The sequence below is a fragment of the Daucus carota genome, chromosome 1 (assembly GCF_001625215.2).
Source record: "Daucus carota subsp. sativus chromosome 1, DH1 v3.0, whole genome shotgun sequence".
Taxonomy (NCBI): domain Eukaryota; kingdom Viridiplantae; phylum Streptophyta; class Magnoliopsida; order Apiales; family Apiaceae; genus Daucus; species Daucus carota.
The window spans coordinates 51,708,825-51,735,990 of NC_030381.2; the positions used below are offsets into that span (position 1 = coordinate 51,708,825).

A 27,166-nucleotide genomic window follows, 5' to 3' on the forward strand; every position below is an offset into this window, starting at 1 on the left:
AACCTAGGATTTTCTCTTTTTAGTAGCCTCCTTTTTATAGTCTAGATCTAGTTTTAATTTGTATGCTCTCTTCTCCTTTTGTAAACACTTTAATATTTTAATGCAAGATTTGATCTTTTGTTCTTACATTATTGTTCTTAATGTTTCTTTTGGCTATGAAATCTTCCTCTAACTACAAAGTTCAAAATTGTTTGTAGATTGGAAGGAGCCATTAATTAGTTGTAAGCTCTCTTAATTTTAGTTTTAATTTTTGGAAGAAGTTAAATCCTAGCATAAAATCATTGTGCGTTGGGGTTGACTATGGAATTTTAATTCGGCAGTTCATTATAATCAGTTTAGCAGCCTAGTTATACGCTTGTGTTTACTTGTTTTTTTTTTTAAAACCCTTTTTCAAATGTTTTCTTTTAACAATACCCTTTCTCCCCTGTTTTCGTTCCTTTTCTAAAGAAAAACATAACACCCACCTGCCATGTTCTTTCCATTTTGATTTTACTGTGAACTTCGTTTGAGTCGCAAACCGAGTTTATCATTTTCGATTCCCCTGCTTCGAGTCTTACATCGTTTTGATGATTTTAGAGATTGTTTTTGCTGTGTTGTACTGCGTATCGAGTCGCCGACTCCTGGGTTTTGTTTAGAGCGGAGTCATGGCTGCGTTTCTCTTTTGGCTGAGTTTAAGTCACTGAACTGGGTTTTCTGCTTCGTGTGTTGCTGTTATTTGATGAATGCTGAGTCGTTAATTAGTGTTTTAGGTCCGAGTTCGATTGTGAATGTTCTTCGTTAGCTCGAGTCTAGTTTTCAGCTGGTCGAGTTGTAGCCGAGTCACTGCATTTTCTTTCTTAAACATTTAGATTCTGAGTTATATTTGGTAGTTTTTGTCGAGTTTGCATCCTAGTCCGAGTCGCAGCTCTTGCTTCGAGTTCTGGGTTTGTTATCGAGTTTATTCTTGCTGCGTTTTCTTGTTGAGCTGCGTTGGTTTTGAGTCGTAGCTGATGAGTCTGAGTTTATTGTATGCGAAGTCGCGTTTCGATTCTGAGTTCTGCTGACTTTTCTGGCTGTAGTTTTGGATCGAAATGTGTAGTTTTTTATATGTTGCGTTGCTGCGTTTTTCAGGCTCGGCTTTGGTCGAGTTGATTGTCTGAGTTGTTAGCATTTCTGTGTTCTTTATGTTTAGTTGTTTTACTTCTTTTTGGTCTCGTATACTCACTGTTTCCTTTCGTTAGAATCTGTGCTTGTACTCAGTTTATGCTATTGGTTGAATGTTATGCTTTATTTGGATAAATTTGTCTCTGGATTTTGAGTATTACCGAGCTTACTTGTAGTTCTTCTTCCCGAGTTTTGGTATCTAATTTATAAGTCGAATTGTAATCTTATTGGTTGACTAATTGGTAAGTTTAATTTTCAAAATCCTCGTTTTCTTTAAAATTCTCTTAATTAATTTTGCTTTATAATTCATTTGCGTTAAATAATCTTTTATTCATTTCACAAATTTTGACTTAATTTTAGAAAACCCCCTATCTTCACTATTAATTCTTCTAATTCGCCTAGGTTATTAATTAAAGGATTGCGAAAATAATTTTAATCTCTGTGGACGAATCATAAATATTAAAACGGTGATCGTGCGCTTGCGATTTAAAAGGTAATCATTTTTAGCACATCAGTGGTCTATCGAGGCGCCGTCTGATACGCATATCAGACAACGGGTCGAACGTTGTCTGAGTGTGGGCAACACGATGGTTCACTTTAACTAAAACGTTGTGCAACACCCAGAAACAACAACGGGATTAATAAAAGGAAATGTTGTTGTAAACGATTCATAACAATAGTCATTTTCTAAATTTGTGTTGTTAAATAAGACTATCCACAACTGTTTTTGTAGTTAGCTAGACTTGTTGGCAAGAGGATCATACAACGAAATTTGGAGTAGAGATGATCGTTGTTTACTCTCTAGTACAACGGTTTTAGAGCACAAGATCACTTGTGCAAGGATCCCTCTAACAATATATTGAGAATATTGTAATGTAATACATATTGTTGTTGGGGTTTGTGCGGTGCTAGATCCTAGGTACAAGCTAGAGATATCTGAGTCTTACATCGATAAATATTTGGGATCATCATTATTCTTTGTTCGGAGAGTATCATGATAAAATTGCTACGAGAGACAAAGGCATTGAATTTAGGTAATTATGTTAATGTTGGATTCACTTGTTCAGTATTTAGTAACCTGCTTCTAAAATGATATTTTAATTTTTAGGTTTTCGATTTTTCGAATATCACATTTCGATTATCGATTTTGATTATATCCAAACAAAATCGAGTTTTGGATATACCCAAATTTGATCTAAAATTCGTTGGATTGAATTTGGATAAGACTTTTCGGATTTAAAGTACGGGATAAATTTTCGGGTTTGGATGTAAATATAATCATATATGGCTAATCCAATTTCATTGTTATTCTTAATTATCCGTTAATTTTTTTTTAACATAGAGCCTCGCAGTAATTATAATCTGTTTTGCAAAGAATACATCCTCTTCTTTAAATGCTCTAATCTGCTCCAATTTCTTCTAATTTCTATGATTCTATATTTGGTATGAAAAATGCAGATACATGAGTTTTTTTTTTTTTGAAATCACAGGTACATGAAAATTGATATCCAGTTAGCTAGTGCTGATGGATCACTGAGCTAGTAATAAAACTGAATATGCATATATTCTTTTACCCATCGTTAGATATAAATAAAAAATAGCACAATAGTTACAGAAAATAGCATCATATCTTCAGATATATATATAAACACATTAGCATGATAGTTACTGTGAGCCCGTTTGGCGGTATGACTTAACGTAATTTATTTGATAAGCTGATAATTTAAAATGTATGTTTGGGTAATTTTGACTTATAAATGATTTATGGGTTATTAAAAATATAATAATAAAAAGAAAAATGACTTATGAATAACTTATGACTTGTGGGTAATTTTTATCAAATTAAGAACAAGTTTAAAAAAATTAAGTCACTGAAAAAAATACCTCAAATTAACTTCTGGTTTTAAGTTTATTTCCGACTTTAAGCAGACTTCTAACTTATTTTCAACTCAGTTTAAGTCCCAGCTTAAACTGGAACAAACACGCTCTATATTATTATTAATGTTGCAAGTAAGTGGACCATTAAATAAATAACTTTACTCGATTGTACCATCCACCGGTGACAAATATCTGATTATGATTTCCTTTATTTTTTTTGTTACGTAACTGCACTGCATATCATTCGATATATTTGAAATCAGACTTTATCTAATATTTCTCGTCGGTGATTTAATTTGGTCTATGGCTGTAATTTTTCAAGAAGCTCATAATATATACCTATTACTTACATGTTTTGTAAATTTAATATATATGAATTTTAATTATAGACGTAATGTTTTACAAAGCTCATAACACCTATAATCTTAGATGTTTTGTAAATTTAAAATAATAATAATATAATAATAATAAATTAATATTTTTATTGGAATAATAATATTATTATTATCACATTATAAGATTTCAGGAAAAATTAACTCGGGTTAATTTGTAACTTTAATTGAAATTTTTTAATTGTAAACCACCATTAAAATAAATTTATATTTAAAAATAATTATTTCTTGCTTTAAACCCTATATATGTACAGGTTTTCTTCTTGTATTATACAAATATATTGATGATTTGTGCAATTTTTTATTTTTTTTGTCATAGTACATGTTAGATTTACTTTATATTGTATCTTAATAAAATTTCACAATTTATTATTTAGGTTTTATATTAAAATAGAAATGTTATAGCAGAGATAAATGTCATGCTCATGCATATGCGGAATGCAAGGTTGGCATACATGTGAAAGAGAGATGATGAACAAATGAATTAAGAAGATCTACAGTTAAAATAATTTCAGCTCAATTTCTGATATTTTCAATTCCTAGAAATTAATTTTGTGGGCCTTTTCTCATTTATGCAAAAGTTGGTACATATAAATCCAAAACAAATATCTTGCAAGATTTTTAGCTGCTGATAAATTCCTATTTATTGAAATCTATAAATTATATTAATTGTACTTTAATGTTTATAATGTACATGAAGTTCATGTTTACATTTTGGTATTTGTCACAAGAACCTGAGGATGTATTTTGTCGGTCATAATATCAACCTTACTCTTGCTAGCTTGAGCTGCAATATCTGCAAGTCGGCGTATTGGAAAGCATAAAAAGTCGCGGGGACAAATAAATATATTTATGTCCCGCTAAATCTTTATATGTAGATATTTTTGGTATCACTTTCTGACCTTTTAACAACTCGCAACAAACATGAAACATCTCACTTGTTTAAAAGTCCGATTTTTAATTATTTGGTTGAATTGATTTTGCTGTCAATATTCTACCATAATCTTAAAAGTGAAGAATTAATCAAATTTAATTTTTTGTTTGATTTTGGATGCTTCACTCAACTTCATTTATGTGTTGTGAGTTGTGACACAGATTATCTCTGTTAATCCAGTATTCGGAAGGTTTCACTTAGACTTATAAAAAAATATTTATTGTTAAAATGGAAATTATATCTATTGATGTAAAAGTTTAGTTTAATATTTGTTTATATAATTTTATATTATAAATATATAAACATATTAATAATATATAAATTAACTGTTAAAAAATATGTCAATCAAACTGAAAACATAAATAATTAGTAATTACTTAACCATAATAGATGTATATTGGTCGACTTTGCGACTCTGAGTGTCCGTTATCAAACTCATCAATTTTTTCTTAAATCGTCGATGTAAAAGTTAAGGCTTTAAGGGTCGTTTGGGTTAGCTTAAAAAAGTGAAGAAGCAGAAGCTGAGAAAAATGTTAGTATTCTTAACTTTTTTAGACAGACGAGTAAAAAACCGGAAGCCAAAGCTGCTTCTCTCAACCAAACACGCCCCAAGTCAAGACCCCCTATACTCGTCCGCAAGAGTGGAAGAAGTTTAGAATATTTTAGGGGGACATATAGGGTCGCCCAATATCAAATTCTTTGAGCGGTAAGCAAGGTCTTTCTATCATGTATAGTATGTTATACTCCATATATACCTCCATGGACCTCGGCATGCTTTCACTTTCACTTTCTCAACTCCTACTTAATTTTTGATGCAGTCAATTCCCATAGATTGAAGTTTGTAGCCTTGTAGGGGTCTCGATTCCATTATGCAAAAGCTAGAACTGCCGTTCTAAGTTCTAACAATCAATGCAGTTGTATCCGATAAATAATAGTTAAAAGCATATTTTAGATTATTATAAATAATGTATTATTTTAATATTATGATAATATATGATGCGAAATAAAAGTTAGGCAAAATATAATCATTAAAATATATCATTGAAATTGAATTTTTTTTATTTATAATAAGTTTAAGAGTTCTACAAGTTTGGAGATGATCTTATTGAGAACTACAGTAGAACAGTCACAAATAAATAACTCATGCGTCAAAGTATAAAATTTTCGTCACTGCTTCCATACCTAAAATTTAAACTATAATTTTCGAGAATAAATTGAAGAAAAAGTAAATTTTTTTAATGAAAGAACGCAAATCAAATTAAGGAACAGTTAAAATTTCTGGGAACCAATTAAATTTAAGACAAAAAATCAACAAACTCTGACTGCCTCTAACTGAAGAACGATATCTATCGGTTATTCCTGTTCTCAGCTGCGTTTTGCAGAGTCTGCAAATATAAGAAATGCATGTAAAGTCGAGTTCTATACCGGCAAAATCTGTAAAGATCTCTTCAGGATTACGACCTTTTAACGACTCACAAGTCACAACTAAGAAACATATTAGTTAGTGTTACAAATTAAGTTGTTAATCGACTATTTAACTACTTTGACTAAACTTACATGGTACTAGCTAGTACTAAGGTACTTTCTTAATTAACTCGCATTGCATGAGTTGTTTTTCTAGTTTTATTTAATACGTTCTTGTTACAGCGGTTGTCTATTCAAGTTGATTAATTGAACCAGACTATTAATAGTAAATTATGTGCAATTCCTTTGCGCGACTTATTTCAAATGTCAATGCGTGCAGTTCAGTTGTCAAAAGAACTTGTTTCTGGACTTCAACAGAGCTGCATCACAAACACGTTAACAGATTATTAGCATTGTTATTAAATAAATCAACTCAAATCCGCCATCTAATTTAAAAAATAATTTTTATTATGCATTTGAGCAAATTAGATAGATGTTTATTTATAGAAAAAATTAAATTATGATTCGTTAAATTATTAACGTTTTATTGTCTGGATTCCATTTTTGAGGTTATTTAACTTTTTCATTTTTTTTTATTTAAGTCCTTTTGTCAAAAAGATTTTAACGACATTATAATAAAAAAAACTAGGATTTTATAAGGTTCTTAATATTCACACGAATCAAAATCAATATACTTATATAAAGGAGAAGCGAGGGGCGTCTAGGTGGCGCCTCTCACATCGCTCCGTTCTATTTTTCTAATTTTTTGAAATTTTTGGATAAAAAATATCAAAAATTAGAACTACCTTTTTTAGTTTCGGGTATATTAGAAGCAAGTTTCAGAATCTGATTTTGTTTCAGATTATTTATGGAATATAGTAGCTTGAAGTTTTAATCTGATTTTGTTTCGGATTATTTAATTATGGGAAATATAGATTATTTATGGAATATAATAACTTGAAAATTTTATTCTGATTTTGTTCAGATTATTTATTTATGGGAAATAGTAGCAAAAAAGTCTCTCTGCACCTATAAATACCCGTATTAGATCGTAGGGTTTTGGATCATCTAAACACAACCTCCTCTCTCAATACCACAAACCTACCTCTTTCTGGTGATAATTCTCTTACTCGATCTCGATTTTTAAAGGAGAAGCGAGGGGGCGTGTAGGTGGCGCCTCTCACATCGTTCCGTTCTATTTTTCTAATTTTCTGAAATTTTTGGATAAAAAATATCGAAAATTAGAATTATCTTTCTCTTGCTCGATTCTTCTGCAACGATAAGTGAAGGCTGTTTATACAGTATTAAAAAAAACAAAGATTGTTGCAAACAAAGGTAGTTATAGACCGTTATATCGGAGTCCACAAATCCAAACACGGAAAAGAATATAGTCTTGACATGATATTGATGGTGATATCAACAAAATAAACTATTAGTGATGTATGTTTGTTGGTTATTCTTTTATAATATATGTTTTGTTCATCAGACATGTTTGTTGTCGTTAATTTTTATATGATTTACTTTGTATACAGGAAAAAATTATTCATGCATTATCTGTTTGCTCCGTTCAAGCAACTTTTAAGAGGGTAGTTATAGACCGCTACCTCACAGATTTAAGTTATATGTTTTTGTGCACAATCAATCAAAAAAATTGGAGGAAGGTGACAATGCAAGAACATGATTACTTTTCAAAAAAAATAATTAAGATTCGTCATGCTTTAAATTGTTAATTACGTGTATAATTTTTTTTTTCATTATTTCACCATGAGTTATAGTCCAATTTTGCAATTTTATATATTAGTATTGGTATTATATCAAGATTTTTATAATATAAATTTATTTCATCGTACAAATATTAACTTTGAAATATTAATATACTTTTTATAGACAGCCAAAAAATATTTTATTCTATAAATATTAATATTGAATCATTAATATAATTTTTATAGGCCGCCGCAACGCGCGGCTTCTCAACTAGTAATTTTGAAGGTTAAAATCATTAGTGACACTTATATATCACCAATTTTAACAAATTAGGTCCAGTTCAAAATTTTATAAATTTAAATCCCTAAATTCGATAAAAATCCTAAATTTTTGATCCAATTTAAAAAAATTCTCTTATTTATATCGGGATAAACTAATTAAACCCCCAAATTTATTTCGAATACTTTCCTCCCATCTTAACTTTTTCATCTCGCTCGTACTTAAAGTTGATTAAAACACGATGTTAGAAACTTTAGAATATTTTAATGGGATATGGTAGGATTATTGATGTTGAATCCTTTGAGCGGTAAGCAATGTCTTTATCATGTATAGTAGTATGTTATACTCAATGCATGGACCTCACATCATTCAAAATCGCCACCCGCATGCTTTCACAACCTCTCTCCCTCTTCTTCTTCACTATAAATATAACTCAACCTCGTCTCATCTCACACAACATCATCATCATATAATCCCCTCACGTTTTCTTCAACTTCACATCTCTAATCCAATCCAACACACCGCTCACTACAACAAAACAGGCTTTTTACGATTAATTATTCAGCCCTTGACCAGCGTTCACTGCAATAAAACCGGTCATTTACGACGAATTATTTAATCTTACACAACCGTTCACTACAACAAAATAGGCTATTTACGAAAAATTATTTAAGCTAGACCTGCTGTATTATATTTGTGTACAATGACGGCAGCTGTGTCTATGCTCGATACCAAGTGTGAGCTAGATAAGCTCACTTCAGAAATCTTCTCGATTCTCGAAAACAAGTTTCTTTTTGGACATGATGATGGAAAGCTTTCTTTGACTGATGAACATGCGAATGTCTTGCATCTCGAACAGTTTAAGTCCAGCAAGCACATTACCGGAAAAGTTAGGATTCTCTCTATTGACGGTGGTGGTGCCACCGACGGTGTACTCGCCGGAAAATCTCTAGTTCAACTGGAAGCCAATTTACAGCGAAAATCCGGCGACCCATCTGCCCGAATTGCTGATTATTTCGATGTCGTTGCTGGCTCCGGCGCCGGAGGTATTCTCGCCGCACTTCTCTTCACTGCCGGAAAAGACAGAAAACCGTTTTGCACAGCACAAGAAGCTTTGAATTTTATTACAGAAAATCGCCGGAAAATTTCTAGGGTTCCGGCGAAGGGGCTACTCCGGCGGGTTTTCCGGTTGTCGGAGAATGTGTTTGAGAAGAGTTTCGGTGAGTTGACATTGAAAAATACATTGAAGTCTGTTTTAGTGCCTTGTTATGATTTAACAAGTGGCGCACCTTTTGTGTTTTCCCGCGCTGATGCATTCGAAATCGACGGCTGTGATTTCATGATCAAAGATGTGTGTGCTGCCACATCAGCTGGTCAGGTGGCAATAGAGATCAAATCGGTTGATCAGAAGAACAAGATTCTGGCCATAGGCGGCGAGGTTGCTATGAATAATCCGACAGCCACCGCGATCACTCACGTGCTTAATAATAAGCTAGAGTTTCCATTTTGTAACGGTGTTGATGATTTATTGATCGTGTCGTTGGGTAATGGCGAAATTTATAATGGAAGCATTGCTCGGAAATCAGCAACATCATTCATCAAAATTGCTGGAGAGGGTGTTTCAGACATGGTAATGTTACTTTACCCTTGTTACTTTGTTACGATTAGTCGTAGAAATTTAAATATCCACGCACATTTATGTCATTACTAATATTGTGCTTTAGTATTACTCTATCTGTTAACACGGTTTTTAATAAATGAATACTTAGACCTAATTTGAATCACATAAAAAGAGTTATAAGGAGGTGTTAAATAAGTAGTTTATAAATGTGTGGTTGTAATAATCTTAAATATATGTTATAAATGAAAGGTTCATTTGTTTGGGACATCTAAGAAGAAAAGTGGTTAACATGAATACGAAAAAGTCTTATGATTATTTATTATGTGTGTAGGTTGATCAAGCTGTGTCAATGGCATTCAGGGAGGCCAAAACCGGTGATGATTATGTCCGTATACAAGCGAATGGTAGTGTTGCATCGGTAGATCAAATGTTGAGACAAAAGAATGTAGAATCAGCATTGTTCAAAGGCAAGAAATTGGTGGAAATTACTAACTTGGAGAAACTGAAATCAATTTCTGGAGAATTGATCAAGGAGCATGAAAGGAGAAAGACTGGCATTTTGCCTACAGTGGTGTTAAAGCAGGCGTCTGGGGGATCACCCAGAACTTCATCTGCGAGATCATCATCAACATTATCTTCTGAATAACGTGTCGACTAATATTCAAGATTCTTATATTTATATTTAATGCGTGACTCTATTTGAGTCGAGTTGTGCTTGCTTTGCCACTCGTGACAAAATGTTGTTCGAGATTGCGCTATAGTTTAAGTTAAAATAGCTGCAGATATACTAATCTGGAGGAGTCTAGAATGCTTAATTAACAGATTGCTTTAAGAGGAAGCAAGAATTTGTAAAAGTTATTGTTAGTGAATCTGGAATATTAAGACTGTTTTATTACTTGCTCGTACTTTTGCTGCACTTTTTCTCAGATTAACATACAAGTTGAAGTTATGTTCACAATGTTTTGTCCCTGCTTTTTTGTTTCCAGAATTGTGTTGAAGATGTTTGTTTTTAAAAATTTATCTGTGCGGGATTGTTGTTTAAATTTCTGATGGGTGCTTATCCGATCCATCCGGCTAACTATGTAAATGAATAAAATCTCTTGAGGCGATGAACTCACCTTTGGTGTCTACACTTTTTAGTAGCTGAGGTATATTGTCTACTGGTTTTCCACTTTCCATTATAATTTCCTCAACTTTCACAAGCCATTGACACCTTTCTGATGCAAAATAGAAAGAAAGGGCTAACAACTTCATATATCATATCTACATTGAGGGGAAAACACCGCTAAGTGTTTGTTTGATGATTAATGAGTCTGGTTAAAAATAATCGAAACCTTATGCCCATACCTGTATGTTTGAATTAGCAAATTTTTTGTGTGGAACCTTTTCGAGAATAAATCATTCATTTCATACTTCTTGGTTACCCCTTCCCATATCTCTCATTCCCACCAATCATCCAAACACACCCTACTTGTCTGTACATGGAGATTAAATACATATTCAAATCATATGTGTTTAATTATCTGTGTGAACATTTCTACCGATCATAAACTTATCGATTAGGCAATGCATAAATCCGATTTATTGAATTTTTTTTTCCAATTAATTCTTAAGAAAAGATCCAATTTATATTCCGGTTTAACCAAATATTCTTGATTAATTGAAAAGATTGTCGATAAATTATACACCGACAAGTTAATGGATAAAATTTCTGATTTTTTAAACCGCATAGAATGAATAATTATGTAATGCTTCTTTTTTTCTTTTAAGGAATAATTATGTAATGCTTGATTGATGTGATTCAATACTCGGAGTGTAGAAAAAAAAACTTTCCTTCAGTTTTATTATGTTAATATATTTGTCACATAACAAAATATTGCATTTTGTTGAGGTGGATTTCATTTTTTTTTGACAATGCAGATTTTTTATTTTTTATAAATTAGTATCTGTTGAGGTTGATTTCTAATTATTATCACCTTATTTAATTTATTGTCGAAGAATAATGTATCCATAACCAGGTATTGAAGTCTTACCTATTATCTCATCCTTTTAATTTGTATTGGAACCGAATTCTAACCATATATCTTCATTAGAATGTCAGATATATTATGCTAGTTTAATTCCCTAACTAAAATAATGAATTTGAATTATTATTTAAAATAACTAATTCCATTCGTTTTCACTACTCCTTATCATCTGCATAGTATAATTTGAAAGTAAAAAACAATATTATAAAATTAAATATATGTTGTACCTAATTTGTATTAGCTGCTAAGCTTTAAATTATATTTTCTGTTCGAGGATTTTCTAACGAATTTTATTGAATTATTTTCATATGATTCAAGAAATCTGAAAAGTATATTTCAAAAGAAATTATTTATCCTTTCAAAAAAAGTTATTCACAAATTTTAACTTTAATAAATATATAAATTTCAAAGAACGATTTAACCCCAAAAAACCCAGAAAAAAAAATTCTTGATAACGATAATAAATGAGGTGGTCAATGATTGGTGACTAACACAGCACAAAACCAAAACGGAATCAACTGCTCATCAGCCATGGAAACTACTTTATCTCCACCTCTGTCTGCACCTCGATTCTCGAGCTTCATTACCGCCAACACTAAGTTGTATGAAAAACCCACAAAACATGTCTGTTTCTTGTCCCCTTTGTCCAAATCTTTTCACCCAAAACTCACTTTTCACACCAAGAAAATGCAAATCAATTGCCTCAGTGCCTCCTCTAGCTCTTCTGAGCTGAACCCATCTCCACAACTTGCTGTTCTTCTTGAAGTTGATGGGTATTTTTTGTTACTTGACTTTTTTTATGTTGTATGTGCTTTCTTGGAGCTTTTGTTGTATAAAGATTTGATTTTTATGTTGAGTAGTGAGTGAAATTGTGTTGTTTGATACTCTGTTTTTGTTGTGCTTGTTGATGTACAGTATAGTTTAGTGCATTGATTCGTGGGTGTGCGGGGATTCTCGAGGATTTTTGTTAAATAATTAGTTCTGTAATTATTCGATTACTTAATCAATGAACTATCTTCAGATGCAACAATTGTGTTATCAATTAATTATTATGTAAGTTATTAATGCATTTCAAGGGATATATAATATTTTGCAAAGACGGAACTAGAGCGTGATGAATAATGTGTGCTCCCCTGGAGATTGTCTCAACCTTCTTTATGTTGGAACTCGATACGTGAGAGGTAAAGGATATGACACATTTAAGATCTGTTAGATTAAGTTCAGCATTGTGCAAGTGTTTAGCTTTAGCACATAAGTAAAGTTGTAGTTGTATATTACAGAAATGCAAGTAGCTCATCTTTCTAATTACGACAATACTGTGTTTATCATTAACAAGTAATTAGATACAGCTGATAATGTGCCGGAAAATGTCATACTGAAGTGAATAGAATTTCAATTTTATAATTAACAAGATTCACTTGACTTTGAAGAAGGATATATTAAGGTTAGGAACTACGCTAAAATTGTAACTTTATTCGTGATTATCAAAAACTGCCAGTCTGCCGAGCGAATTGATAGTGGCATGTATGCTTCATTCTCACTCTTGCCTCATTCACATGGAAGGACTTCCTGTCTGACTATATAGTGTCTATGTTTTCCTGACATATATAAAATCCTTGTACACTATAGTATTGGTGATATCAAAGAACATATGGGGCATGAAGGCCTTACGCATTTTTTTCTTCTATATGAGATGTAGACATTAAATTCGCGCTTGACGGGGCATACTGTATACTATTTCACTGTCCGTACTTCTTTTCTCTGTTATACAGGGTTCTAATGGATATATATGGCGGGGGGAATCGTGAAGCCTTCAATGTAGGTGGGACACGTACAATAATTTTTTGTGTGGCTCTTAAAGGGTGTCTGTACCAATTACCAGAGTTCTGCACTACTCATTGAGCAAATATATCACTTATTTATTTGAACTTGTTAACATTGTTAGCGTTTCGGAAGCTCGGTCTTGACTGCGCAAATTGGACAAAACCAATTTATAACGATCTAATTAGGTATGAACTCTATTCTGCATGTAATAGCTATTACACATTATGCTATTTTTTAGACAGAGTTGTGGATCAAGTCACTGAAGAGAACTCTTGCAGATTTGAATCTTGTATTCTTGTGTTCTACTGTGATTCCAATTATTCAGATTGCAGTATTAGTGTCATACCTTCTCTTTTCAGAACTAATTAGTAGTGATCTTGTCTTAATTAGCATTAGTCCTCTTTGTTAATATTTTGTTTCTATTATTCTTTCAAGGAAGAGTGCTGGTGACGAGAAGATGATGTTGTTTTTGTATTTCAACAGGGTGCGTTCCTGATATCATTTCACTGTAATGGATCTTTATAAACTTTACTTTTTTGTTAAATTTTCTTCTCATGTCAACTCTTTGTTCAGATTGGCTGGCCTAGTTCTTTGCCTACAAATGAGAAGGAAACGTTTATGAAAAACGTTCTGCGTGAAAAGGTAATTTTTGTACCAATTGCAGGCCAAAGAGTGTCCTAGAATACAAATAAAATAGGAATTTTGTTTTGTACTGATTGGCCATAATATTTAGCACACATGATGTCGTGATACAATGTTTTCACTTTTCAGTCATGTTCTTCAGTGTAAATTGTACTATGACTGACTTCCTTTTACTTGTATTCTTGTAAATTGGGAAATAGCATGCTTATCATCCTTGTATACACTAATACCTTAAGTGCACAATCACCCTAGTTCCCCAAACAGCTTCTGTTGTATCCTCAAAAATCAAAGTCATCTCATATTGAGTGTCTTTATTAACATTAAGCTTCTGAAGGTTTATCTGGCTTATCAGTAATTTGATCACAAGCTTGGATTCTTTTTGATGGTCAATTGCCAAAACTTTAATTCTCATGCTCCCTTCCTCCACTAAGGCTAGAACTCTCAACCTCTTGTTACCAAGAGGAAATCAGCAAAAGGAGTATCTGCTAGGCTAAATCCAAGGGTTCAGAAGAATTCCCTTAAATTATAAAGCACAATGTTTCTAATTAAAGGTGTTAAATTACTGGTTAAATGTTGGCAGAAAACTGCGCTGGAAGATCTTGTGATGTCAAAGAGTATACCTTTAAGACCTGGTGCAGAAGAGTGAGTGCTCAGGTTCAGCCTAACTTAATATTTCTCACAAAATGCAAAGGTTGCGTTCATCTAAATTAGTCTAGCTCTTTCAGCAACTAAGTGAACTAAGGTTACTGTCTATGAATTTGAAATAAGGTTGTTCTTTGTTCTGTATAGGATACATGTATGAAATCTGTTTCTTGTGTTGTTTTCTATTTATGTAACGAAGAAGGATAGTCCAATTTAGTCTTTAGAGGAGAAGCTGGTCGCAGATATGAGAATTATAGAAAACTGCTCCTACTATCAACACTTCTTTGCAAATTCATAAAAAATTAGTTAGATGAGATCATTTAGTAGAAACACCTTGGACATGAATCTAGGAAGAGGTAAAACTAGTTCCATGCAACAATTAGGATGCCAAATCTTTGTAAAAAAATATGTTTTTTGCCCTGCTGAAACCTCTGGTCCATGTCCATCAAGATTTTGTGTTTTAATATTGGACAATGTCAATTCTCCAGATTGTCACAAGACAATTGTTGTTTGAATAAATTAAATATTAGAATTATGAATATAATGATTCTGTCTATCAAATTTTTGTTTGGTTTTTATAATTTCAATTTCTATTGTTTGGTTTTTCCAAAGATTATCATCTTTCTCTCTTCAATTACAGTTTCATGAATGAAGCAATTAAAGAAGGGATTCCAGTAGTCATTCTGACAGCCTACAGTAAAATCGGGGATAAAATAGCCAGGTATTTTCTTAATTTTGAGGGATTAGCAACTTTACTCTGTGTTCGCAATTCTTTTTAAAGTTCCTTCTTGCCTGTAAAAAGGGTTAAGCTCTCCGGTGCTTTTTTTGCGCTGAACGTATGCTACTAACATATGTATGTCGGGGACCCAGACCCATACATTAATAGAGGTTAAGAAAGTTAAAGAATTGATACAAGCAATAAGTTTATGATATTTTAGTTTTATTGAAGAATGGCAAGTTTCTGTGTCTTGGAAAGACTTGTACTGCCTCATTTTTGAGTTAGGTTGAGATCATTTGATTAAAATTTTGTCGATGTTAATTACTAAAAAAACAGGTCTATGATTGAAAAACTTGGAATCGAAATAGTGTCAAGGATAAAAGTTGTCGGAACTGTGGAGGCAGAAAAAAGTTTTTACGGCCAACTTGTTCTTGGTGAAGGTGTGTCATCTAGCTTGGATGAGCAATTAATTAGAGAAGCAAGAAAAGCGGGTAGATCACCACTCCTAATTTAATTTGCGCACTCATGTTGTATTTTATCCATATATTAGTCAAGCAATACTGATTATGAAGGGGTTTTACTTTAATAATTAGCTTCTGCTGAAAAACAAAGAATCGCAAAGGAAGTTGCATCCATGTTGAAGCTGAGTGTTGACATTGATACCAGTTCAAGTGAAAGGTGACTCATTTTTTGTATTATGAATATTTAAATTCACAAATCAGATTTTTATGTTTGAACGAAAAATATTACTAAATGAAGATCGTGATTACTAGATTGGATTAGTGTAGCATGTAATGAGTTTAATAACTATAATTCACCCAATTTGGCATGGGGTTATTGTTGCTGTAGTCATTAGATACTATATATTTAATTATGTTAAACAAAGGTAGTTGTTATATATTCCCTCTCATGATTAACCTGATTTAGTGTCAGTTGCATGTGAACTGTCATAATTTGAGTTTTCAAGACAGTGAAGAATGTTGCAGTTACCACAGGTAGCTAATCAACTAAATCAAAATCTCCCAGAGGTTTAGAAGATGTGCAACTTTTAACAGTTTGACCACTTAACAAGTGGTAACAGTGACCCAGAGAGAAGTTCAAATCAGCAGCAAATGTCAATAAATATAGTCTGTACTCTGAGTTCTGAAAGACACGATGATGTAAATGCAAGTCCATATTCAGAAAACAGTATCATAACTCTCGACTTCCATCTTTACTGCTGATTTTCTTTCTCAAGTTCCATGGTTATGTCATCTTCATCATACCACTCCTTGTTAGATAATCTTTTAACAGTAGTAGATAAGGATGTTTCGTCAATTGGAAAACATAGTCCAGTTCTACGTAATGCTTGTTAACGCGTTTTTACACGTTATTTATTGAACTTCCAGATTTTGTGACAAACAATTAGAATTTAGGTTCTAAGCTAGCCAGCCTAGCCTAGTTATTTATTTAAAGCATGTAGATTAGAACAATAGTTTCGTGTTCCTTTTATTTTTCTCTGTTAAGATGTACATCTAAGGAAAATCTACTTTACTAGGGCAGTGTCTAGATTTTAGAATTGAGTTTTACATGTTTATATGCTTCTGGAAAAACAAAGACCCCCGAAACTCAGACTACTTTGACATGCTCTATAATGCTAAGAAGTGAAAGAATGTCTACAATTTGGTGTGTTAGCATTAAGCTGATACTCACCTTACAAGGTTGAATCATGCAGTTTACAGAAAATTGTGACTGCTCTACGAGCAGCGGCAGAATACGTTGAAGTGCCAGTTTCAAATTGTGTGCTTGTTGCTGGAAGCCAATCTGGAGTAGCTGGGGCTGAACGAATAGGCATGCCTTGCATTGTTCTCCGCAGCAGGTACTGTATTACTCTCTACTTTTACATAATGTCTTGTGCTTAAGATTATGGTTGATGTTAATTTTTATAATACCAATCGTTATTTTTTCTCAAACCTAGATTTTGAGGTAAAAATAAACAGTAGAATAATAATTATTTTAAGCCCCAGCTGACTTCCAAAAATTAAAGGTACATATTTTTAGCTCCGGCTCTCTCAGAGTACTAATTCCACAACTGAAAAACTCAATCACATGCCATGCTAAAATCTAAGTCTTACTTTCTCAACTTCATTCGTTGGCTCTAGAATTTGTATAAACCGCTTAATTCTTCTCAAACTGGCTGAACTAATAATGTATCCGGGTGCTAACTATTAGAAATATATGGATGTTGCAGTTCAACAATGAGGGCCGAGTTCACATCAGCGAATGCTACATTGGATGGATTTGGTGGTGCAGATCTAACAATTGCTAAACTTCTCAGCAAAAGATGGCTATAATCTTTTGGGGAGACTCCTACAAGTTGAGTTGCTGTATTCTAGTTCCTCTCTACCTGAAAAGTACTTGCAGCTCAACCTGGTCTAATATTCTGTTTTGTAACAAATCTTCACAACTTGACATTTAAAGTTCCACTGCTGACTTTTTTACTATTTACATTTAAAGTTCCACAGCGACTGGTGTCCAACATGGATGGATACGTCTGAGTGTCGGACTCAACAATATTTTAAAAAATATTCTATGTTTTTGACTTGAAATAAGTATTCGAATGTTCATACTCATATCCAAGTATCAAGTATCCGACAAGAGTACTCCAGACAAAATATGAAGAGTCAGGATAACATTGGTAATGGTTGTTATTATAGAGCTGGAAGTATGGTGCATAACTAACTACCTGTATATATAATTACTTTCTAGTGCCTACCTACTACCTAGAGCCAAGAACCCAGCAGAGAAATAGGCAACAACAAGAGTTTATTTTACTCCCTCCGTCCCTTTTTATCTGTCCATTTTGGGAAAAAAAACACATACCAAAGAATAATTGATTGCATGAACTTTTTCATTAAATACCTCTAATTAATATCTTGAAAATGGTGGAATACCCCTACTTTATGTCTTGAAAACATGAATTCAACCAAGTTTTAAATAAGTCAAGCCTTGAAAATTGAAATTATGGAGTTATATTTGAAAAACTATCATTAAATTAGTTTTGAAAATATAAATGGACAGATAAATAGGGACAAATTTTTACTTCCAAAGTGGACAGATAAATAGGGACGGAGGGAGTAACTTTTTTTTAAAGAAATGACAGTACAGAACACGAGACGTCTTGTATATACAGGAAAGATCCAGCTAGACATTTTTCGAGAACAAAAAGGCATCAAGAAGTTTCTATATTGTCACCACGACTAACGTGCCTGTGTGTCAACTGAGGACTTGAATATTCAGGATCGTCATCGACTGATGTAACATTGGACGACAAAGCTGTATCTGCCATTGTGCTTGAGACGGAAGCAGACTGCTGGTTGTCATTTTTAAAACTCTGATGCCTAATAGGTCGAGGTGGTCTTTGTGGTGGTTGGGGTGTTGGATTCCCTTGGCCCTCTTCAGCCAGTCGCCTGAGCAAGTTCATGATAGTAGGAAGAAACCTTGACGAGAGGGCAAGAAGTCCAGCCAGCTGCAGACAAAATTAACAGGTAAAGTTCTGTGTGGGATGACATTAAAAGTTTGCACCGTCTTAAGATGTGAATTCGGTGTGCTATGAAAAGTCCCCAGGACAAGTTATGCCTTTATTGCGTCTCATTTTGACAAGTGATTGGTATACATGATCGGCTATCTAGATTGGAAGAGAGTGAAAAAAGGGGCGAAGTAATATTGTATATATACTCACAGTGCCATTTTGGAAGTCCCTTGCAATGTCCATTTGTGCCCACATAGCTTTTGACAGTAGAAATATAACAAACAAAACCAGGAGGTAAAGAGGATTCCTGTCGTAAGAACCAAGATGAACAAGTAACATTTGAGTACTAGAGTCAAGAGCAGACTACAAATCATAATGCAAGCCAAGGATATAAGCTAGGAGAGCAGCCCTGGGACCATCCTTAAACAAACTTTTTTTTTTTGTGAGAGGAAATACCAGCCTTGAACATATTTACCTTAAAAGAATCATAAATTCATTAAATCCAAGGAGAATCATTGCCATAATAGCCCAAGATGGAGGTAGCCAATTATTGCTGTGCTTGTAAGCCTCCTGAAGAATAACATATATTATAATAATTACAGAAAGCACCTCAATTAGCCTTAAAAGGAGGAAATTGCAATATTAGTTATTACACATATAGCTATGTTTTAGACGTGAAGCGCCCCCGCCCCCCACCCCACCCCCCGAAAAAAAGAAAAAAATTGACTCTTTGATCCCAAGCTCCGTATAAGTGATATATTTCCTTCATCTTACAGTGCAAACAGCATGGCAACTTTTATCTTCATCAAGTTCCGTTTAAATTATTATATGTATCACCGTCTATTATGCCATTGAGATGCTAGCAAGATTACACCAAGCGAACCATTATTTGATCAAGGTGATGCTAATTTTATGCCTGATTTGGAACACAGTACTTCCAGATCATAGCTATTAGATTAAGAAGCGTATGAAAATGACGTACCTGTGCAGAAAGGGCTTGTGTAATCGTATACTCGGTTTCCATTCTAAATTGTCTCCACAAAGACTTGCATTGCACAGGCGTAATAAGTGTCTCTTCAGGAGGGACCTATAGGTTGAAGAATCATAATTCGTAAGTGCATGATAAGAATGAGACTCATGATCATCAATACTGAAAGGTTATATATCAACTGGTACCTTATCCCATGTGCTTGAAGCAAGAGGATCTCCTGAAGTTCCCATATTCTTATACCGAGGTGAAGCTACAGCCACTGGCCCATCCAGAAGCGATGAGAGGAGTACAGTCTCTATATTATCTTCTCTCTCGTCAAGGCGTATAACAGCCATCGTAGACAGAAGCTTTATAGACTATTGAGATAGAAAATTATATATACATTGATGTACTGCACCATGTCCAATTTTGAAGCACCAATTGTACCATATGAATATTTAAAAATTACCGCAACTCGGGCATCTCTCGTGATGGTGCGTATATCTTCCTTTCCCGTCCAAACTCTTGGCAATGAATCCTCATCATGGTTGAAGACTGTTGCAAACCTGGAGTACTCAAAAGTGTTAGCAGCTTTTGATGAAAACCCAAGAAAGTTATAAACCAACCAATACACGGTTACCTGTCCTTCATCCGGCTCAAAATTTTTCCTGCTTCGTCCCTAGCTTTCTTTTCCACCAGACCTCTGGCATAGGAACGCATGTTCTGCACCAGTTTGTCAAATGCTGACTGGTCCAACTCAAATCCAGTAACAGCAGCACAAAGACCTTCCACAGTAGCATCAGTTTCATGCTTTATAAGATTCCTTATCGAAGCCCATGTGTTTATTGCACCAGATTCAAGAAGCAATTGTACTGGCTCGGACAGAGCTGTATTTAGTTTTTTCTGCGAGTGAAAGAGTTTGCTGAACTCTCACAAGACATTGATACCTCTGAAGAAAACTAAAAGACAGAAAGAAGGGCCCATATAACCATGATTTGACAGAATCTCAGGTCAGTTACCTCATATCTAGCTATTAGTTCCGACAACTTCTCATTGCGTATGAAGGCTGCTTGAGCCTCAATATCACGGCAAAGTTTTTCCCGAGTTTTCGATACATCCCAATCAGCCTGCTTAATGGTTGCATCTACGTTGAGGGGAAAACATTAGTTTATGTACATAGATATCAAACACTTAATTAAATAATTTCTAAATGCACTTGTAACCAATGGATTTCAAGGCGAGGTTGATTAGGCAACACAGGTAAATTCAAATTATTATCATATTATGTAATGCTTGATTGGTGGAACTCAATAGTAGAACTCACAAAACTCTTGAACACATAGCCAATCATCATATTAGCCCATAAGTATTCTAGGAAAGTATTTAAAATTTACAGACTTGAATTAGATGGAAGTACCTGCACATCCACTGTCAAAATCAAGCATACAGGACTTTGTACAAGTACGAACAGCTGCTGCAAAGCCTTCCCCTTTGTGCAACGACTCTTCCAGCCTCAGTTTAAAATTATGGAGGCTTTTAGAACGTAGATGTCCCACCATCGTCATGAAAGTCGGATGTACTAGCTGAAAGAAACATAAAACAGTCAAAGTATGCAAGTGTAGAAGTTCTTGCACATCCCTAGACTATTGAACTACAGCCAATTCCAGGGTACTAATATAATATCTGTATTTGGCTTCTATTTAATACGGCCCCAAGTACTTTAGGGGGCAAGTAACTTTCTTTTCAAAGAATACCTACAATTTATTCTAGTGTATCTTTAGTAGTACAAGAGTTAAGTATTCCTGACACGGTCTCATAAACTACAATTAATAGTAGTACCTGCATCTATTTTTATTTAAACATCGAATAACTTACTAAATAGTTCCTTCTCTCTGCTTACGGATTACTATAGTGTGACGACTGATGCTGCATTTTGAGATAGATTGCAAGATTATGTCAATCTTACTAGTAATGCCTTCCTAATTACATATATATATATTTCAAGGCTGGGAATGGAAATATTTTCACGATGCTGCATAACTTTACTGGTCTGAAAGATAAAAATGTTATCGCTGTTTACTGTCTTACCTGTAATGCTTTCAACTCCAAATCTTTCCTTTTAGCATCTCTTACACTCTCATCAAAGAAGACAGCCTCCGAGTCATATCTAATGGGAGAGATAAAGATTAAGCAAGCAAAAGAGGATACCAGAAGAACTATAACTAACTCGTAAAGTTTTTTAGTTTTTTTTTTAAAATAAGCAACAAGCAAAGAATAAATTAGATCTAGCTAACAAATTAGGTTTCTTGAAATGAGGCTATGTAGGGCAATACACTGGACTCATCAAGTGTAGCAACAATAAGCTATAGTGTATGTTTAAATAGTGTGAACACTAGAAGTCATTGATATATTAGCAACAGGAAATGAGAACTGATTAGAGATCCTATTACTTTCACAATTGTTTCCATATACGTGTCTTGCCGCTAAGGTAAGACAAAATCTTTTGTTTTTTATGGTTCCTTAGAGAAAATTAGAAATGAAAGTTGTCCCAGAAAATATTTCATGCAAGGATGACTTCGGCAACAACCCAGAATAATCACTAAATATATTTTTTCACAACAAAGCCAAAGACTAAACTTAGGTTACAATTCAAAACTACCTAAATGATATTATGTAGATATATCTTCTTGGTATGAATTTTTTTTTATGACTACTGAGAGGAGAGTGGAGAGGGCTCGGAAAGGAGAGTTTGCCAACTTGTTGAACTATAACTTTACACAAAATAGCTACCAGGAGTACTGATATGTAACCAGATATTTTTCGAACAAATAGCTACCAAAATCTATTCCATTTCCATCTCGAATTGTTGCACACTAATATGTTGTTAACAATTAGGATTGAGTTATCAAATTTTAAAACCTGTGATAGACATACTATAAATCTATAATATATGTCACAAACTTAGATTCTAAACCCGCTTCAGTGTATAGCTGTTATGATAGATCTAAGACTAATCAGCTTACTCTGAGAAAAACGTTTCCAAAATTGAGCTGAGCTTTTCTCCAAAACCTGATATTGGACCTGCTTGAATTGCCTTCTCTAATTCTAGCCAACTCTGTATCATGATAAGAAAGTACCATAAAACAAATAAAGCACTCATTCAGACAGAAAGGTGACAAACACAATGATGCTTATCTACCTTGTCATTGGCCAACCGCATGTACTTCTCATTAGCAATCTCTTCACAGCGCACAGTAGCAACCATGACCTAGGGATGGAATAATAACAATTAGGCCAAATTTAGGTATACATTCACTGTCTTCTGAAGTGGAAAAAATAAAAAGTGACCTTGTGGGCAGGAAGATCCAGATCCTTGTTTTGTTTTATAACTTCCCAGATCTTTTGTGCACTAAAAGAGAACCCCGAGGCAGGAATAACACCACGTCTGTCTCCAGCAAGCCCGCCTGGGGATATTGATTGGAAAAAGCGCTGCCTCAAATGAGCAACCTGAACAAAACTATGAATATTAAAAAACTTTAATTGTCGAATTTGCAAAATTCATCATTCTGGTGTACTAATCCAAAAAGAAACATGATCCTAGGAACTGTAAAAAAGCAGCTGTATATATCAAGGTAGTTGGTACATTGAAAGGACTACCTGCTCTCTGAATTGCTCCTCTTTCTCTTCATAGCTAGATAGAGCTGTCACCTCTACCTTCAAGACCCGAAACTTATTCAGAGATCTAAATAACAAATTAAGAGCAACTGAGCAAGTATCTGTCTGTTGCTGTGTTTTTGTGTGTATACAGAGGGAGAGTGTGAATGCACTTACATTAAAAAATTCACTCAAGGGGGTGTACTTATGAGCAACAGGCTTAGAAACTGTATCCCATATCTGAAAACATTAATACTAATTGTTAGGACAACAAACATGCTTATATGATTATATACTCGAGTGCAGATATAAATAAATTAGATGCCATGTATACCTTTTGAACATCTTCCCTAAGAAGAGGTTCCAAATACTCAAAAGGTGTCTGCACACAGCAATGAGCAGCATATTGACCACAAGTTGGAACATAAACAAAACAACTTGCAACAAATAACTAACCAAGGAAAGGATTCGCTAACTTCAGACCTTTGTTTTATCACGTATTACAAACAGAAGGGTTGTCTTGCGCGGACTAAATAACCGCATCATAACCTATGAAGTAATGAAATTGTCATCATTATGCCATTAAAAGTCCGAAAGACGAATAATAAAATCACTATACCTGAAAAACAGTCTTTAGAAGAGGCTTGTTTGCAGCATGTTCACGACCAATATCATGACACCACCTGATCACAGAGACCAAGATCTAGTCAACACTTTAATCTTAAACTCATAGCTAAAATTGTACACCTTCAACCTGATGTATTTTCTGCTAATTGGCAATATTTATATCTCATAACTATGTTAACTGCATTAGACTCGAGAAATTAGACTTGAGAAATTAGAGTTATGTCTCTCCACGTCCACCCCATCCATATTTTGAAACCCAAAAATAGTATTTCAGATGTTAATCAGAGTGTGTAGCATATTGTCTGCAAACGCTACAGAACCTTCAATGTAGCTTATCTTAAATGCTCATCTTTATGAAATCACCTGATGCTATAACTCAAACAAGTAAAGCAGATTGATGGCCACATACATGTTTACAAGTACAATATCTGAAACTGCTAGAGCAAACAGAGCACTTTGTTTCTCAAATGTTGTATCATCCTGCATCACCCACCAGAAGCACACAATCAATTGCGAGTCAAGAAATTAAGGACTAAATGGAAGCTTCAACAAAAACAGATGTGCCCAAAAAATATGCCTATACACTAATCAGGATAAATGTATCAAAAGTTTCCCAAGTCCTTCTAAACTAGCTAGGAAGGCCCATAGAATATATACAAGTCGACTGTATTTAGCGACACAATAATTCTACAAACCATGACGTAATCTACAACATAATCTCCAAGCAAATGATTGTTCCCTTTCACAACATTTCTGATCATGAACATAAAAATAGCGAGTTCAAAAATTACCTCACCCCTTTCCCTTCCGTCCGTGCCCTCAAGATCCATGACAACTGTGCAAGGCTCAATGCCAACAGCTTTTGCTATCCATATACCCTTGGTAGTTTGATTCCTGGAAATGACTAAGATATGAAAAATTTATTTGGAAACAGTGACTATGTTCAGATCAAGACAGAAGTTAACACCTTAAACACTGCTTTAATATAAAGCATATATAAATGTAACGTAGAAGGCCACAAACCTTCCTCTGTATGCATCCATCTCCTTAAAGTTGGTATGGAACAAGTGATTCAGCAAAGTGCTCTTTCCTGTTGATAAAATGTTCACTTTTATCACTGAGAGAAACAGAAATACTAGGATAAACATATAATTACTAATATCAGTGGTGAAACTTTTTCCCTTGAAAACAACTTCCCGATGTACCCCCGTTCATATGAACTACAGAGCAGCAGGGATATATAATATATAACACAGTAAAAAGTCTACTGTGTTACTCCCTCCGTCCCATCCAATTGTTAAAATTTGGGAGAGAGGGTTCGACACGCATTTTGAGGCTCCTATAAAGTATAGTTTCAAAAACTATTTTAATTCTTTTTCTTCTGAAAAAAAAAGTTTGATGTTATGGAACTAAACTTTGCAAGAACATTAAAATGCGTGTCAAGCAGTGAAGAAAAACTGTAAACAAATGGGTGGGACAGAGGGAGTATATATTATATGAGAGCAAAATAATCGGCAGGATGATGGAAGTAACAACAGAAAAAGCTCTCCTGGAAATTATGCAACCATGAGTCAACTCTAACCACAGGGGTATGCTCCTCATGAGGATCATAGTCCGATGGCTATTCACAATTTTCCATCACTTGTGAAAATCCTTTACATTAATCACATAGACTTCAACACCTATCACTTCATTGAGAGAGAATGTCTAATCCTATTCTCACCCTAGTCCCACAGCTTGACGCATCATTAATTCCATAGATGGAGTATTATCTAATTACTAATATCCAATAAATTCTTGTACATGATATTAGGTATAGCTTCGGAATAGATTGCATATAAATATAGAGCAAACAGTCTAATGGTTGTCACAGTCCGCTATTCATCCTAAACCAAAGATCCTTAATACAAGTTTCCAAACAATGTAGTCCTGCTTGGAGCTAGTTTTATTCAATATTGATTCCATCAAAGATTCTACAACAACATCATCCTATGAACTAACCAAGGTGGAGGTGGTCCAATTTCACAACTTCAAATTGACAAATAAAAACATAAAAAAAAAAAGAAAACACAAACATCTCAAAAGGGTCGAATTTTCGATACCACCCTTAAATTTAGGACAAATTCTCTGTCAACATACCACCAAAAAGCAATCTTTAAAATTCCCCACAAACTTAAAAATCAAAATCAAGAAATACACACAACAAAAGAGGACTATAATGAAAAAGCACAACATAAACATATTAATATACCGCTACTCTGAGGACCCATGATAGCAACAACTGCATAAGAGAGCCCACAATCACCAAGTTTGATTCTTTTCACAAAATCATTAACACCCTCCATGTTGAATTCACCATTGCCATCAATCAACTGAGTTGCACAACTTTCTTTATCCATTTTTTGTGATAGATACACGGTTTCTGTGTGTATACTAAAGGGGTTTTAGAGGGGTTGGGTAAATTTAGCAGGCAAAGAATATTGCAGAAGAAAGAAGAGAACGGACAAGAATTCTTGAAATGCGTGATTCTGGTGATTATTTTTTGAAATATGGGTAAGTATTTTTTTATTTTATATATGAGGAAAATAGTTTTGGTGCAGATAGTTTTGAAATAGGGGAAACAATTTTTACTCTAGACAAGAACTTGATTTTGGTGCAGATAAATAAAAAGAAAGGAGAGAATGGTAAGATGTAGAAGACTCTGGTTGCACTCCATGTCGTGATTCTTTGACTGTCAAAGAATTTTTGCCATGTTACCCAAACATGATGAGCATAAGAGATTTTTATCAAGCAATTTAGGTAGTGTTTGATACACCCTCCTTTCTTTTTACTTGTCTCGTTTATTTAATACTAATACAAAACTAGTTGAGAAGCCGCGCGTTGCGGCCTATAAAAATAAATAAAGTCGCGCTTCGCGGCGGCGTTATGAATTTTATATAAATTTTGATACGAATTAATATTATAATCGTATAAAAGTTATTTTGAGTCATGTCCCGTTAAACATATCATTAATAAAAAATTAAAAATTTGTTTAAGTGGCCCTCTTGTCAAACACAATACTAATAAAAAAATTGTTTGAACCGCCCTCCCATCAAATATAATATTAATCAATAATTATTATAATTATGATAAAATTAAGTATAATAATATAGATAAAAATTAGTTTGAGTCGCTCCCTTGTCAAACACAATACTAA

At 33.8% G+C, this 27,166-nt stretch overlaps 3 protein-coding genes across 3 annotated transcripts; 2 read left to right on the forward strand and 1 right to left on the reverse strand.

The window, feature by feature from the left end:
* Nucleotides 1-8,189: 8,189 nt before the first annotated feature.
* Nucleotides 8,190-10,250, forward strand: LOC108194473 (patatin-like protein 7). Its single transcript, XM_017361423.2, has 2 exons — nucleotides 8,190-9,364; nucleotides 9,687-10,250. Exons 1-2 carry the CDS (start codon nucleotides 8,438-8,440, stop codon nucleotides 9,999-10,001), a joined length of 1,242 nt encoding a protein of 413 aa, XP_017216912.1. The 5' UTR covers nucleotides 8,190-8,437; the 3' UTR covers nucleotides 10,002-10,250.
* A 1,596-nt stretch (nucleotides 10,251-11,846) lies between these two features.
* Nucleotides 11,847-17,820, forward strand: LOC108207335 (CBBY-like protein). The gene is made up of 11 exons (XM_017377815.2): nucleotides 11,847-12,155; nucleotides 13,155-13,204; nucleotides 13,328-13,391; nucleotides 13,642-13,690; nucleotides 13,780-13,848; nucleotides 14,429-14,490; nucleotides 15,131-15,211; nucleotides 15,545-15,699; nucleotides 15,802-15,886; nucleotides 16,923-17,066; nucleotides 17,439-17,820. The coding sequence occupies exons 1-11, from the start codon at nucleotides 11,914-11,916 to the stop codon at nucleotides 17,539-17,541; spliced, it is 1,104 nt and encodes a 367-aa protein (XP_017233304.1). The 5' UTR covers nucleotides 11,847-11,913; the 3' UTR covers nucleotides 17,542-17,820.
* Nucleotides 17,821-18,325: 505 nt separating this feature from the next.
* On the reverse strand, nucleotides 18,326-26,623 carry LOC108217600 (protein ROOT HAIR DEFECTIVE 3 homolog 2). The gene is made up of 22 exons (XM_017390476.2): nucleotides 26,222-26,623; nucleotides 24,994-25,060; nucleotides 24,762-24,864; nucleotides 24,380-24,450; nucleotides 23,963-24,026; nucleotides 23,827-23,892; nucleotides 23,678-23,725; nucleotides 23,521-23,583; nucleotides 23,347-23,403; nucleotides 23,038-23,196; nucleotides 22,889-22,957; nucleotides 22,713-22,804; nucleotides 21,778-21,856; nucleotides 21,107-21,272; nucleotides 20,709-20,833; nucleotides 20,330-20,592; nucleotides 20,159-20,255; nucleotides 19,896-20,066; nucleotides 19,702-19,806; nucleotides 19,195-19,289; nucleotides 18,930-19,026; nucleotides 18,326-18,716 (listed from the first exon to the last, which is right to left on the reverse strand). Exons 1-22 carry the CDS (start codon nucleotides 26,367-26,369, stop codon nucleotides 18,420-18,422), a joined length of 2,502 nt encoding a protein of 833 aa, XP_017245965.1. The 5' UTR covers nucleotides 26,370-26,623; the 3' UTR covers nucleotides 18,326-18,419.
* Between the last annotated feature and the right edge of the window lie 543 nt (nucleotides 26,624-27,166).